The sequence below is a fragment of the Bactrocera tryoni genome, chromosome 4 (genome assembly GCF_016617805.1).
Source record: "Bactrocera tryoni isolate S06 chromosome 4, CSIRO_BtryS06_freeze2, whole genome shotgun sequence".
NCBI classification, from domain to species: Eukaryota; Metazoa; Arthropoda; class Insecta; order Diptera; family Tephritidae; genus Bactrocera; species Bactrocera tryoni.
The window spans coordinates 46,631,576-46,646,341 of NC_052502.1; the positions used below are offsets into that span (position 1 = coordinate 46,631,576).

Here is a 14,766-nt window from a genome sequence, read left to right on the forward strand (position 1 = left end):
AGACGGACAGACAGACGGACAGACAGACGGACAGACAAACAGACAGACGGACATGGCTAAATCGACTCAGCTCGACACATTGATTATTTATATATATACTTTATAGGGTCTCCGACCCTTCCTTCTGGGTGTTACAAATTTCGTGACAAACTTAATATACCCTGTTCAGGGTATAAAAAACAATTAACTTAATAAAACTTCAATGAAAAAATAATTATTCACACATTATATATTTAAAATTTTGATACTGAATATAGAGAACAATAAATGCACAATTCTTGTATGTAAATCAATTTCGAAAATCTCATGAAATGATCACTTTAGGCACTTTACTGAAGAACGCTTTATCACTGGGAAGTTTTTAAGTTTCGAAATGTTCCAACAAGCATTGAAAGCTTCATCACTTTTTGCTTACTTCAATCCACCGGTTACCTCGATAGCTGAGCCATTCACATATGACGCCTTTTCGGACGCCAGGAATGCAATGACTTCGGCAATCTCTTCAGGTCGACCAAGACGACCCATTGGACAGCGGCGCAAAATATCCTCTTTAACCTTATCCGGTACTACCTCAACCATTGGCGTATTAATGAAGCCAGGCAATATCGCATTTACACGTATGCCGAACTTTCCGAATTCCTTTGCCGCAATTTCGGTAAGTGAGATGACGCCAGCTTTTGTGGCAGCATAATTAGCCTGGCCGGGATTGCTAATGCGTGCCACAATACTCGATATATTTATGATGCTGCCGTTACGCACGTGATGCTCAATCATGGCGCGCGCAAATTGTTGGGCCATCAAGAAAGTGCCCTTCAAATTCACCTTGTACACATCATCGTAGTCTTTCTCGGTCAGCTTGAGTAGGTAGCCATCACGTGTAATGCCGGCCGAGTTGACGACAATCGAAGGTGGTTGCTTGAATTGCGCAATGGACGCAGCAACAGCCTTAGTCACACTCTCCAATGAGGCCACATCCAACTCCACCGCAACAACATGATCTGTAAGCATAGGAATCAAATAAAAAAAGCATTGCATACATGCAGGCTGAGGTAAATACTCACCAATGCCAATGTCTTTGGCTGTTTGCTCAGCGGCTCTCAAATTGCGATCAGCTGCGATCACTCGAGCACCATCTCTTGCTAGCACGCGACAGGTGGCGCGCCCGATGCCAGAACCAGCGCCTACAGATAATTACATGGCGCGTGTGTGTGTGCGTGATTAAGTTTGATATATGGCAATAAAGCGGCATGTAACACATGTGCCGGCATAATTTAGCGTGAATTGTATTAAAAGTAATGAAACAAAACAAAAGAAACAACAATATATTACACACACATGTGGCTAGTTGCATACAAGAGGAATTCGATAAGAAAAATAATTATTTTCCTTATCCATTTTCAAAGCTCACCAGTAACAATCGCTAATTTTCCCAGCAGTACCATGATGAAGTCCGAAAACTATTCACAGCTGATCGCGCTCGTAAACAAAAGTAAGAATATCAAACAGATTCAGCGTTTACTTATGTGTGGTGTGTGTGTGTGTATAATTTGCGAACACTCCCACTTAACTGCCACGAATATTATATTATAAAATGTAAATAAATGCCAAAATCTTTGCCGAAAACAAAGCGATAAAAATTATCGTCTGACACACAACAACAACAATATTCAAAGGCCGATATTGTTTTAAGAATTAATCACACGAACAAACAAACAAGTCTTGACGCGTACTAATGGCGGTACAAAGCTCAAAATTCGGCGACAAGAACTCAAACAAAACACGCGACGAGCAAATCAACAAACAAACGATCGAATCCGGTACACACGAGTGCCGAGCAAATTAGTAGGAGGTTTATTAGCAACTGAGTGATCGCTGATTTTGTTAACTAGCAACGGCCCCAGAGATAAGAAGTATCTACAAACGAAATAATTGTGTGCGTAATTCTCACTCACTCAGTATAGCTTTTCACTCAACGTACTCAAATATTTGAGTTTAGTTAAAGAGTATACATACATGAATTAATACCCAAATGCCCAAAAGTATGCAATGAAATATAATAATACAATAATTTTATTAGCCAATTCCAAGCGCTGTAATTTAGTTGCAAGTTTTGCTTGTGATTACAACACCAACGAGGATAATAGATAGATATCTATATGGAAAGCTAATGGTTGTAAGAATGTTATGTAAGGAAAAGGATAATAATCACCCAAACCTCGTATAAGGGTAAGGTTCGGACCTACTAAAATTTTGATTACTTTGTATATGAAAGCTCAGAAAACTTTAACCGCAACCACTGGAATCACAAGAGGTTCTCGTGAAAATATGTTCACAGTTTGCACAACGATAACGGTAACACCCATCTCTGGGACAAATCCGAGATCTTGGAAAACATTTGGGTGATTTGTGTGAAATTCAGCTTCTTTACACAGATTGACAGTTCATCGAAGTCCAATTATGCTCTTCTACTTCTTGAAGAAACCATTCAAATATTAATGAATATAAATATCTCATATCTTTTGTGACAACTCTGATTCGAAAAAAAATACAATATCTTAAGCAAATTAGTATCCGGACTTATATTTTCCAACATATTTTGATTGTCAAATACTTATGTATTCAACACAGAAACGTACATAAAGAAGCTGTGTCCAAATTGAAGCAAGCAAAATTCCATTTAGAAAGCCCAAAAGTACATGAAGCCACCAGAGTCAACTCCAACATGCCTATACGAGACTTGGGTGGAAATTGGGCCAGAAGTTACGAGGAAAAAACTAATTGGTTTGCAAATTACCTAGAAAAGGTATGTCAATCTTACCCAACACAGCTAATGAGTCACTCAAGTCTTTTAAGATTTCACCTTACGAAACTATTAGAATCATAAAAGAACTTAATCCAAAAAAATCGCCGGGACAGGATAATATTACCCTAAAAATGCGAATTGAGTTACCAAATATGGCTGTAGAAGTGCTCTCTTTGCTCTTCAATGCAATTCTGAGTTTTAGATACTATTAAATTTCATTGAAAAAGTCGGCGATTATTCTAATAGATAAATCTGGAAAGGAATTAACACAGTCGTTTTCATACCGACCAATCAGTATCCTACCCTGTCTATATAAAATATTTGAAAAAGTCTTACTATCAAAGATGTCTCTTTTCCTTAACGAAAATAATATAATACCAACGCACCAATTCGGTTTTCGTGCTAAACATGGCACTGTAAAGCATGTAAATATGATTACTAACGAAATCATGAAAGCATTCGAGTACATAGAGTACTGTTCAGCAATAGTTCGAGATAGATCTTGAAAATAGTGCCATCTTTTTATATAAGATTAAAAACATTATACTTTTAGAATGTTAAAAAACATTGGAGGGAACACTTCTCCAGCCTGCTGAAAGGCAGTGAACGCACAACGCCAGGAGAAGGCGAACCCGATTCCCCACTCGATAACGATGGAGCAGACGTTCCATTGCCCGACCACGAAGAAGTTCGAATAGCAATTGCCCGACTGAAGAACAACAAAGCGGCCGGGGCCGACGGACTACCGGCCGAGCTATTCAAACACGGCGGCGAAGAACTGATAAGGAGCATGCATCAGCTTTTTTGTAAAATATGGTCGGACGAAAGCATGCCCAACGATTGGAATTTAAGTGTGCTATGCCCAATCCACAAAAAAGGAGACCCCACAATCTGCGCCAACTACCGTGGGATTAGCCTCCTCAACATCGCATATAAGGTTCTATCGAGCGTATTGTGTGAAAGATTAAAGCCCACCGTCAACAAACTGATTGGACCTTATCAGTGTGGCTTCAGACCTGGAAAATCAACAACCGACCAGATATTCACCATGCGCCAAGTCTTGGAAAAGACCCGTGAAAGGAGAATCGACACACACCACCTCTTCGTCGATTTCAAAGCTGCTTTCGACAGCACCAAAAGGAGCTGCCTTTATGCCGCGATGTCTGAATTTGGTATCCCCGCAAAACTAATACGGCTGTGTAAGTTGACGCTGAGCAACACAAAAAGCTCCGTCAGGATCGGGAAGGACCTCTCCGAGCCGTTCGATACCAAACGAGGTTTCAGACAAGGCGACTCCCTATCGTGTGACTTCTTCAACCTGCTTCTGGAGAAAATAGTTCGAGCTGCAGAACTTAGTAGAGAAGGTACCATCTTCTATAAGAGTGTACAGCTGCTGGCGTATGCCGACGATATTGATATCATCGGCCTCAACACCCGCGCCGTTAGTTCTGCTTTCTCCAGGCTGGACAAGGAAGCACAGAAAATGGGTCTGGCAGTGAACGAGGGCAAAACGAAATATGTATCTCCTGTCATCAAACAAACAGTCGTCGCACTCGCGACTTGGCTCTCACGTCACTGTTGACAGTCATAACTTTGAAGTTGTAGATAATTTCGTCTATTTAGGAACCAGCATTAACACCACCAATAATGTCAGCCTGGAAATCCAACGCAGGATTGCTCTTGCCAACAGGTGCTACTTCGGACTGAGTAGGCAATTGAAAAGTAAAGTCCTCTCTCGACGAAAAAAAGCTAAACTCTATAAGTCGCTCATAATTCCCGTCCTGCTGTATGGTGCAGAGGCTTGGGCGATGACAACAACCAATGAGTCGACGTTACGAGTTTTCGAGAGAAAGGTTCTGCGAAAGATTTATGGTCCTTTGCGCATTGGCCACGGCGAATATCGCATTCGATGGAACGATGAGCTGTACGAGATATACGACGACATTGACATAGTTCAGCGAATTAAAAGGCAGCGGCTACGCTGGCTAGGTCATGTTGTCCGGATGGATGAAAACACTCCAGCTCTGAAAGTTTTCGACGCAGTACCCGCCGGGGGAAGCAGAGGAAGAGGAAGACCTCCACTCCGTTGGAAGGACCAAGTGGAGAAGGACCTGACTTCGCTTGGAATATCCAATTGGCGCCACGTAGCGAAAAGAAGAAACGACTGGGGCGCTGTTGTTAACTCGGCTATAATCGCGTAAGCGGTGTCTACGCCAATTCAGAAGAAGAAGAAAAACATTGGAGTCTTATATACATAATAATAGACAATTTATGGTTAAAGTAGGAGATTTCAAAACTGATGAACGACATATAAGGGCTGGTGTACCACAGGGCAGTGTTTATAGCCCAATTCTATACATCATATACACAGCAGATCTTCCAACAGCTGATAATGTATTGACTTTAACTTTAGCGGATGACACAGCTTTAGTGAGCCGTAATAAAAATCAATAATATTAGCGGAGCACTTAAGTTCAGTCAATGAATGGCTAGCCAACTGTCGTATAACTGTGAACGAACAAAAGTGTAAGCATTTTACGTTTTCGCTAAGACCAAAAATGTATTCGGCAGTAAAAATGAACAATATTTTGGTACCCCAAGCGAATGAAGTAACTTATCTTGGTATTCAACTAGATAGAAGACTTACGTGGAGAAAACATTTATGTATCTAGCAAAATAATTTGCAGGAAGATAAGATCTGCAAATTTATATTTACATTTAAATAAAAACTCTAAACTTAGCCTAGACAATAAAGTGCTTTTATATAATGCGGTCATAAAGCCGATTTGGATGTATGGCATTCAACTGCGGGGCCTGTGCAACTAATATTGATATAATACAAAGGTTCCAACTGAAAATGCTTAGAACAATCATGTGTTCACCATGGTACATGCGTAACGAAAATATCCATAAAGATCTTGGTATACCTATGGTAAAAAAAGAAGCAGAGGACAGCAGAATGAAATATTGGGTAGTCGAAAAAGTTTTTTCGTATTTTGTCAATAGATGTAGTTGCTGTCGTATATCTCCAGAGCCACTAATCACATTGTGTGATACCATACAGTGTTGAAAAGGTGTGATTTTAAGCTTTATTTAATTAAAAAAAATTAAATTCGGAGAAGTTGAAAAAAATTTACTGGTGTTAAAAAAAGAGTGAAAATAATTAAGAAATACCCTATATTCTGAAATTTTTGTTAAAAAAAATTAAGAATGCCACGCAAGCCACTAATGAAATTTGTGAGGTTTAAGGAGACGATGCTGTATAAGTTCATGTAGCACAACTATGGTTCGCTCGCTTCCGTTCTGGAAATTTCGAAATTTCGATTTACACTGATGAAAGTTTTATACTGATGGAATAATTATTTTAGCGGAAAAATGGCAAAAAGTGGTGGACCAAAATGGTATATAATTATTTATTTATTTATTAGTATAAATATAAAAATAAGTTGAAGTTTGAATAGAAATACGAAAAGTCTTTTTCGACTATCCAATATACTTATATAATTTATGTATATAAGAAAGAAGATTAATTAATTTAATTATTAACTGAATTAAAAAAATACTTTTTTTTTATTTTTTTTTATATAAAGTTTAGGGTTATGTGAACAATGTTTTAATAACAAAGACTTAAATATTTTTATCACCTAGAACTCTATCATAGAAGGGTCTACAAGACTCATAATTTGTTGGAAATGAGCTTAAACCATCTTCAACTCTTAAACTAAGCCAAACACGCTCCTCTTCTCCCTCTTCATGACCTCAGATCGACCGTAAATTATGTTTCCTTTCATTTTTGTTATTTTATATTTCGTTACCAATGGGTTCCACTTTACTTTTTTCCCTTACTATAATGTTTTTTTGCTTTTCAAAATTTACTACTCTGGTCTAACAAACGAGTTTATAGGACGAAAAATAAAGAAACAAGTTTAAAAGTCAATTTCGGTTTATTTTCTATAAAACTCTGCATCATTTAATTGCACTAAAATATGCACTTGATGTCACATGCTCTCAACCAATTTGATGGGCAATTTTTTTGAAATATCGCTTGGGTTTCTTAACCAGCTGCCGACGTATAATACGTTGGATTTTACGCCAGGGCCGCTTTTTCGAGCGTTCATCGTCAGCCACCCAATCGTCCGCATCCTCGTTGTGCAGCTGTATCATTGCTGCGCTTGAGCTTGCACCCGGCTTCTCCACCAACTGCAGTTTGCCGCTGTCAATAAGTTTTTGCAACTGCGCTTTGTTGAGCTCAACAAGTCTGTAACCATTTGGATTATGCTCGTGTTCAATTTCATCATCGATTTCTTCGCTCACATCCATGTCCACTTCTTTCTCCGCTAATTCCGCATTTGTGGCTTCCAACGAGGATTGTGACAAGCGCAGTAATACCAGGGGTTTTTGTAACGGTTCTGTTTGCGCAGTTAAAGGACACTTTGGTTTGAAATTGGCATCCTTCATGAAGGCAATGTGCGATACAGCCGCAGCGTTTACTGTAAAAGTTGATATTTTCGATTTTGCTTCATAATTTTTTTATTTTAATTTCTTACCATCTGTCAGGCAAATTAACACACTAATCGCCAAAAAAAGCAATACACAATGTCTTTTAAACATTTTGCTCTCAAAATTTTGTACTGAAAATGTTAATTAATTGCCACTGTTTGTGGTTCCATTCACCTTTAATACTCGTTTCCAAGTGAGAATCGAACAGAAAGGTTACCGTAATTTATAGAATTTCAATAAAAAATGCTCTTTTATTTATTTTTTGCAATTCATGTTCTTTGTCGATAGTTTTGGTACTCAAATAGCCTCTTGTCTCGAACTTTTTACATACAAATGCCGAGCGCGCATTAAGGCATGACTCTAATTGATGAGAAAAAGCTGTCAAAAAATGGCCACTGTTTGATGGTCACTCCAAGTTTCCCTATATAAAGATAGCATATACATACATATATGTACATATGTACTAATGTATGGAATTTTATTTAATTCTATCGCTTGTGAAACAATGTACTTTGCGCATATGTAGTGGTGGCTGTTGACCTATATTTAATGTGAACGTACTTTTTGATGGACTTAAGTAGCAATCGACTCAATTATAACATTGAGCAGCCGTAAAATGTACCAAATTGAAGTGTTTTAGTCATATTTTTGATATAATTCTACATAAGAGATATTCTGGGAGTTACGCTTACACATATAAAATGTCTCACTATGGACTGGTAAAGTGAAGTATGTATGTCGATGAGCAAACACTTGCCGGGTGCGCAAATTTGTTATTTTGTCAAAGCTTCTTTTTATTTGTCAATTAAAAGAGATATGTGGGTGGAGAAAAACAACAGAAAACTGAAACACTTATTATAATGGGTTGTCAAAAAAGTCTTGCGGTATTTTATTGATTTTTTTTTAATTGAAATTGAAATGAATTTTTGATGACTCATGTCCAACTCTTGATCGATGCTACGGCTGATACTATGCCGGTCTCTTTTGACCATATCAGCGATTTCATCGCAATTTTCGACGACAGGCCTTCCGGAGCGTGGCGCATCTTCGACCACCTCTGCACCAGAACAAGAACGTTGAAACCATCGTTGTGCGGTGGAAATGGAAACTGTATCGGCACCGTAAACTGCACAAATTTTATTGGCGGCTTGAGATGTATTTTTGCCTTTTATAGTAATAGTACTGTAAAATATGCCGTATTTTCTCTTTATTTTGCTCCATGTTTGCGACGCTATAACTCACGAACGACATGACATGACATGACCCGATGCGACGAATAAAACTAGAACTACGCGCTTTCAGCGCCAACTAGCGAAAATATCGCGAGACTTTTTTGACAACCTATTATAAGGCAACTAGCATATAGTTTCCGAACTACTAGTCATGGCTCAGTATTTTGAATTTCGTATGGCTAGTGATATCACTAGCTTTGCCCTGATTTTTTGAGAATTTGGAGAAGTACGGATTATAGGAATTGGCATCAGTGCTCCAATTTATGTAAAAATAAATAAAATTTAATAAAATATGATGTGTATTGAAATTGAAAATCGATATATGTATTAAGTAGATTCGCAATAACTTGTAAATATTTGCGGTTAAATTTTGGTTAAATATTAACATACTAATATATCATTTGACATGATACATACCTCGCAATGATTCACAATGTTGAAACGCAGAAAATCACGTTTTCATAAAGTATTCAAAGAACAGCTATTTTCTGGAGTTAAATTTTTCCCAACTAATCAATTAGAAACGTTTTTAAAAAAAATTAAAATACAAACTAAAAATTGATGTAATTTTGACACTTTAAAAATCGATGGAAAAAAATAAAAAACAATTCTCTTGCTGAATTCCTTAAAATCACATATTCCTTATAATTTTCACACATGTCAGACTATTCACCATAATGTTGTTTGTAATTTATAAAATAATCAAAGTAAATAAATCTGAATGTTGTGGGCAAAATATAGTAAGACTTATTAATTTAAATTTCACGGCAAAATCCATTCGTCGAAATTTTTTTTTTCTTAGTTGGTATGGCTGTCAGTGACATCTTTGCCAAATGTCATATCAAAATAATTGTTGGTGCTTAGTATATCTTGTCTTTCTGAAATACATAAAGCGCTTTTGGCTATTTTTATGATGAGTGAAATTATGCAACAAAGAAGTTCCATTAATTTTTAGGTGCGGAATAAAATTTCTGGCGCCGAAACTTTCAGAATGTGAAAAGAGGCCTTCGGTGATAATGGTTTGTCGAGAGCAAGTGGACGATGTTGTAGCGGCAGAATTCTACCGAATAGACAGTTCTTGACCGAATAAAAATCCGGATCCCTTTCAGTTACGTAGACCGAACTGTCGTGGGAATGTGTCGCGAATAAGAGTTTTTAATTGGTACAAATTATTCAAAGAGGGTCGAGAGCGTGTTGACGTGGTTCAGTCCAAGACAGCCAACATTAACTGATGATCAACACGTCAATAACAAAAATGAATTAGTGCTTGAGATTAGACGATTAACAGTGAGAAATGTAACTGCCATCGTTGGAAACGTTGGCCGCATTTACGGTTCGACAATTCTTGATTCTTGCACCACGATAATGCACCGTCGCATACTGCATTGATTCTTCAAGAGTTTTTCGCTAAATTTTCAACTAACGCCATACTGCAATCACAGTATTCGCCTGATTTAACTCCATGAGACTTCTGGCCCTTCGACAAACTCAAACGACTGCGGGAAAACCGTTTTGAGTCAATTGAAGACATTAAACGTGGATCGCTACGCGTATTGAAAGCTATTCCGGAAATGCACTTCAACAACCATTTCGAGGCTTGGAGAAAACGTTATCAGAAATGTCAAGGGGGCTTACTTTGAGGGGGACGATAAATTAAGAGTTTTAAAATTATGAACAAAGTCACAAAACATTATTACCCGATAGACGTTTTTTTGGTAGAAGTCATTTAAGATATTCATGAATAAGTAAAAAATAATAACAACAAATTTAAGCACTTACCATTTAAGAAAAATATTCATATGTTCTCTTTTTTAACAAGTGTGTTAGCCGACCTAAAAAATAAAAAAAATTATTATAAGTTTACTTATTGTATAAGATATTTAATTTGCGGTGTAATATGATTTAATTTGTGATTTATTTCATTTACAATATCAAAACATGACGACATGAATTAAATATGTAAGTAAACAAAATAAATTTGAAAAAGTTTAAAAAAAATTTGGAAATTTGGATAGATATGAGTATGGTTTTAAATGCAATCATTATTATGGAAGTACTTATATAAATATATATAAGTATATTTTGAATCAACACTAATTTTCGAAATACCTTTTTTCTTTTATTGAAGCTTTCTAGCGGGCATAGCTAGCATTATGGGGTTACGTGGGTTTACGGGTTTGAAGAAATCAAGTTTATTGTCTTATTAACACCTCTTAGAATATTGTACTAAATTTTCCGGTTGATCCGAGTAATAGTTTTGGGGATACAGTCTTGATAGCTTGTGCGCTCGAAACTGTCTTTTTGAAGTCGGTTGACAAGATTTCTTGAGAACCACTCAACAGATCTTCATGAAATTTTACATAGGCCTTTAAGATACAATTTTTAAAGACTTGGACGAAGGATTTGTATTTCGATTACAACTATTTGCAATAAAAATATGTGGAGAAATTTTCACTGCAATTTTATTTTTTGTAAAAATGTTTGCCAAAAATCCAATTTTAATTTTTTTCCTTCGTCCAAGTTCTAAGCTAAGGTTTTTACTAAAACACGTATGTTTTCAATTTAGATGATCCTATGAAGAGTTGCCTTGGAAATGGCGTCGCATTGGATGAGTATAAAATATTTGTTTACAAAAATTTCAGAATTTCTTTGCTAATAGTGTATATTTGTAACAATGAAAAAGCTAATAAAATATTTCATTTCTTATATGAGAAAAAATTGTTGAAAAAATGCTGTTTTTTATCAGAGAAAAGCCATGTGACTCCTTATTAGCAACGCACGATATCAGTTTGTAAAGCAAAAATAAGTACAAATTTCGGGGGCAAGTACAAACGTGTCTCCAACTGAGTGCAAGATCGGATACGCCAAAAACAATTGATAATAAAAGCACGAGAATAATGACGATTTATACCCTATCAGGGTTTAAAGCTGAACTTCACAATCGTAGAGTTGAATTGTTACAACCATCTAGGACAGGGGGTAAATAAATAAATTTGAATGATGTGAAACTAATTTGTAATCTTGTTCCCTCTTTTTACAATGTAAAATAAATCAAAGCTTATGTACAAACTAATATTTATTCACTAATTAAGTCGAATTATTTAAAATTTTTCTCAAAGTGTCGGCATAATGTTTTCTGTTTTAAGTTGGCAACTATTTCAACTTGTACTAGTTCTAAGTTGTAAAGCACAAAAAAAGTTCAGTAGCTGAAAACTTTAGTTGTTTGCCACTGTGACATTAGCAAATCGTAATTTTTATATCAGCCGCATTATTAACTATAGAAATATTCCAGCTAAGTTATATAAATTAAACTTTCTTCATAAAATAAAAACATATTTGATGGGAACTTAATTATGCCAAGTGGTAAGCATAATAATAAAAATGTAATGGGTTTGCATTAAAAAAAGGGCTTTTCCAACAATTTTCTCAAATAAAAAATTAAATATTTTATTGGAATTTTTTATTTTTACAAACATCCACTACTAATACAGAAACTGAAATTTGGATTTTTGGCTGACATTTTTACAAAAAAATGAAAATTTCGCGACATTTTTTTTTTAAATAGTTGTAAATGGAAAAGAAAATCCAAGTCTTTAAGGATAGTATCTCAAAGATCTGCGTAAAATTTCATGAAGATCGATTAAGTAGTTCTCGAAAAATCTTGCCAACCGACTTCAAAAACACAGTTTCGAGCAAAACGCGTTGAAAGACGGCGCATTTAGCCTAGCACAGGCTCTCAAGGCTGAATCTCCCAAGCTATTACCCAGATCAACCTGAAAATTTAGGACAATATTCTAGTGGTGTTATAGAATTTAATAAGACACTGAAAGAATTAGATTTTTTGAAACCCGTAAGCTCATGTAACCCCTGAAGAAGAGTTGATGGCTTATTAGCAATTTTATAAGAAACGCCTTTCTGGGGGAATATAATTGAAAATTAAAAAAAATTAAAAATACTATACATACAAAACACTTATGGTCTGCTTTGGATCAGATTTATATAAAAATGCAGTGTCCAAAATATTTCTCAAAACGAATTAACAAACTCCACTTTTACTCTAAAAAATTGTTAATTTATTTAGGTTCCAAATAATAAATAAGTTAATCGCAACATTTCCAGAGCATTTCATAATAAATTAAGGTGCAAGTTTTCATTTCCTTCCTGAAGCATTATCCATATGCGTGTACGTAGAATACATTGATTGCTTCAAATTAATTCTGAACGCGACGTCTTTTGCCGCCCTTCCGCCTGCGCACACGGTTGATGCGTTTCTTCTGCACAACACGTCGCTTACCGGGACGATTGCTAGTGTTCAGCATTACCTTCTGACCATTCTTGAAGTATTTACGATATTTTGGTGGTATGCGCACAGTCACCATCTGACCTTTCTTAGCGCCAGGGCGACGTAAATTAACACGTGCCGGATTTCTGGTGGCCTTCGATTCGGATGTGCCGCGAATTTCCTGATCTGTCACCACATATTCTTGGGCGCCGGCAGCGAGTGCTGCTTGCAATTCCTCTTCGTCGGCCGCAGCGACAGCCTCTTCCAGCGCCTGCTCCTCATGGCGTTTGAGTCCATCGCCACGTGATGTTGTTGTGGGTGAGGTGCTGACTGTACCGGTTGCTGTTGGTATGGAACCTGTGGAGGTGACCGTGGTGGAGGTGGGTGAAGTGGTAGAAGTTGGTGAAGTTCCTGAACCTGCGCCGGCAATAACAATTGGAATGATGGGTTGTTGTTGTTGACCGAACATGTTCTTAAAGAGTAAGAATTTCTTCAAGAACAAACGACCACTGGAAGCGTTGGCACCCTTATTGGGTGTGGCGCTTTCATTAGCACTCGCCTCGACTTCGGCGTCACTTTCATCCTCAACGTTTTCAGCATCGCGTGCTTCTTTCACATCAGCGGCGGAACGGAAGCGTGGAAAAACAGCGCGTTGACCTAGAAAATAATGATTTGAGTTAAGAAATTTCAAAAATATTAAATGTTTTGTATCGGTACATACCTTTGGCGGGTTCTGGCTCGGCTTTGGGTTCAGGTTCGGGCTCAGCTTGTGCGCACAGCACCAAGGCAGCCGAAAGGACAAATATGAGTGCGTTATACTTCATTTGGAACTACTTTACCTATGCCGTGCGGTAAAAGAACTTTCCAATGTGTGCGATCAGTAAGAAAGTTAATTGAACTTTGATAGATTATCCAGCCAAGGGAGCCGCTTTTATACGACAGCTTAGAAAAATCGATATGCCACTGAGCAAATAATCACATGGGCAATGACAGTGCATTTGCGGCGTCTAGTTACATGAAATAACTACCATTGTACGGCACTTTTGGGGCGCAACAATGGATCTTACATAGCACACATGAATGTTGCTAGGCTATCACTCTAAGTAGGTAAAGCCTGTGTTCACGTTTAGAAGAAAAAAAATGGCTTTATTGGAAAATAAAAAGCGTGCAACGAAACAGTTAGATTGCCACCAGCTATTTGCTTAGTACGCAGCCCCAATGTGTACAGCAACAGCAACAATAAGGGCTTTGTATATATCTTACCTGCTTAACAGCTCATCTAGCCGTCATCAGCAATGACAGCGACGCACATGCGAGTAGCTTTCGAATGAACTTCATTACAAATGTGCCGAAATGCGTGCAAAATATTCAAATTCGAACTTGACCATTCACTGTTGTTTACCTTTTCTCCACGCTCAGCGTTAAATGGCAAAATGAAGCAAGAACAACAAGTCACCAGCCCCTTGTGGGCAAACCTAGCAAACCATTACATGCCCATACGTAAAGCAAAGTAACGCCTGAATGCATAAACCACTTGAAATAATTGAAGAAATCTCGCACAAAAATTATAGAAGTGCAGAAATGAAAAAGTGAAATTCACGCATGCGTACAAGTACACGAAAATGTGGAGGAATTCAAAAGAAAGAACTAAATATTAAATATGGTGCAAATGCCTACTCATATCATTTAAAATTTCACTAGTTTACCAGGTTTGATTTAAGACCGAATTCTTAAAGAAACAAGTAAGGAAGGGCTAAGTTCGGGTGTCACCGAACATTTTATACTCTCGCATGATAAAGTGATAATAATTTACATATTTCTTTATTTTGCTGTAAAATTAATTAGATTAGATCAATTTGTGTACTTTGAGTATTGAATTGTATTTTCATTTCCTAATGTATATACTCGTATTATACAGAAAAGGCATCAGATGGAATTCAAAATAGCGT

The 14,766-nt window shown here is 37.0% G+C and overlaps 3 protein-coding genes across 3 annotated transcripts; all 3 read right to left on the minus strand.

Annotated features, from left to right (window-relative positions):
- Positions 1-203: 203 nt before the first annotated feature.
- LOC120774416 (estradiol 17-beta-dehydrogenase 8) lies at positions 204-1,844 on the minus strand. The gene is made up of 3 exons (XM_040104043.1): positions 1,409-1,844; positions 1,062-1,181; positions 204-998 (listed from the first exon to the last, which is right to left on the minus strand). Exons 1-3 carry the CDS (start codon positions 1,440-1,442, stop codon positions 412-414), a joined length of 741 nt encoding a protein of 246 aa, XP_039959977.1. The 5' UTR covers positions 1,443-1,844; the 3' UTR covers positions 204-411.
- A 4,967-nt stretch (positions 1,845-6,811) lies between these two features.
- LOC120774417 lies at positions 6,812-7,261 on the minus strand. The gene has a single exon (XM_040104044.1). The coding sequence runs from the start codon at positions 7,259-7,261 to the stop codon at positions 6,812-6,814; it is 450 nt and encodes a 149-aa protein (XP_039959978.1).
- Positions 7,262-12,746: 5,485 nt separating this feature from the next.
- On the minus strand, positions 12,747-13,641 carry LOC120774576. The gene is made up of 2 exons (XM_040104308.1): positions 13,539-13,641; positions 12,747-13,474 (listed from the first exon to the last, which is right to left on the minus strand). The coding sequence occupies exons 1-2, from the start codon at positions 13,639-13,641 to the stop codon at positions 12,747-12,749; spliced, it is 831 nt and encodes a 276-aa protein (XP_039960242.1).
- Between the last annotated feature and the right edge of the window lie 1,125 nt (positions 13,642-14,766).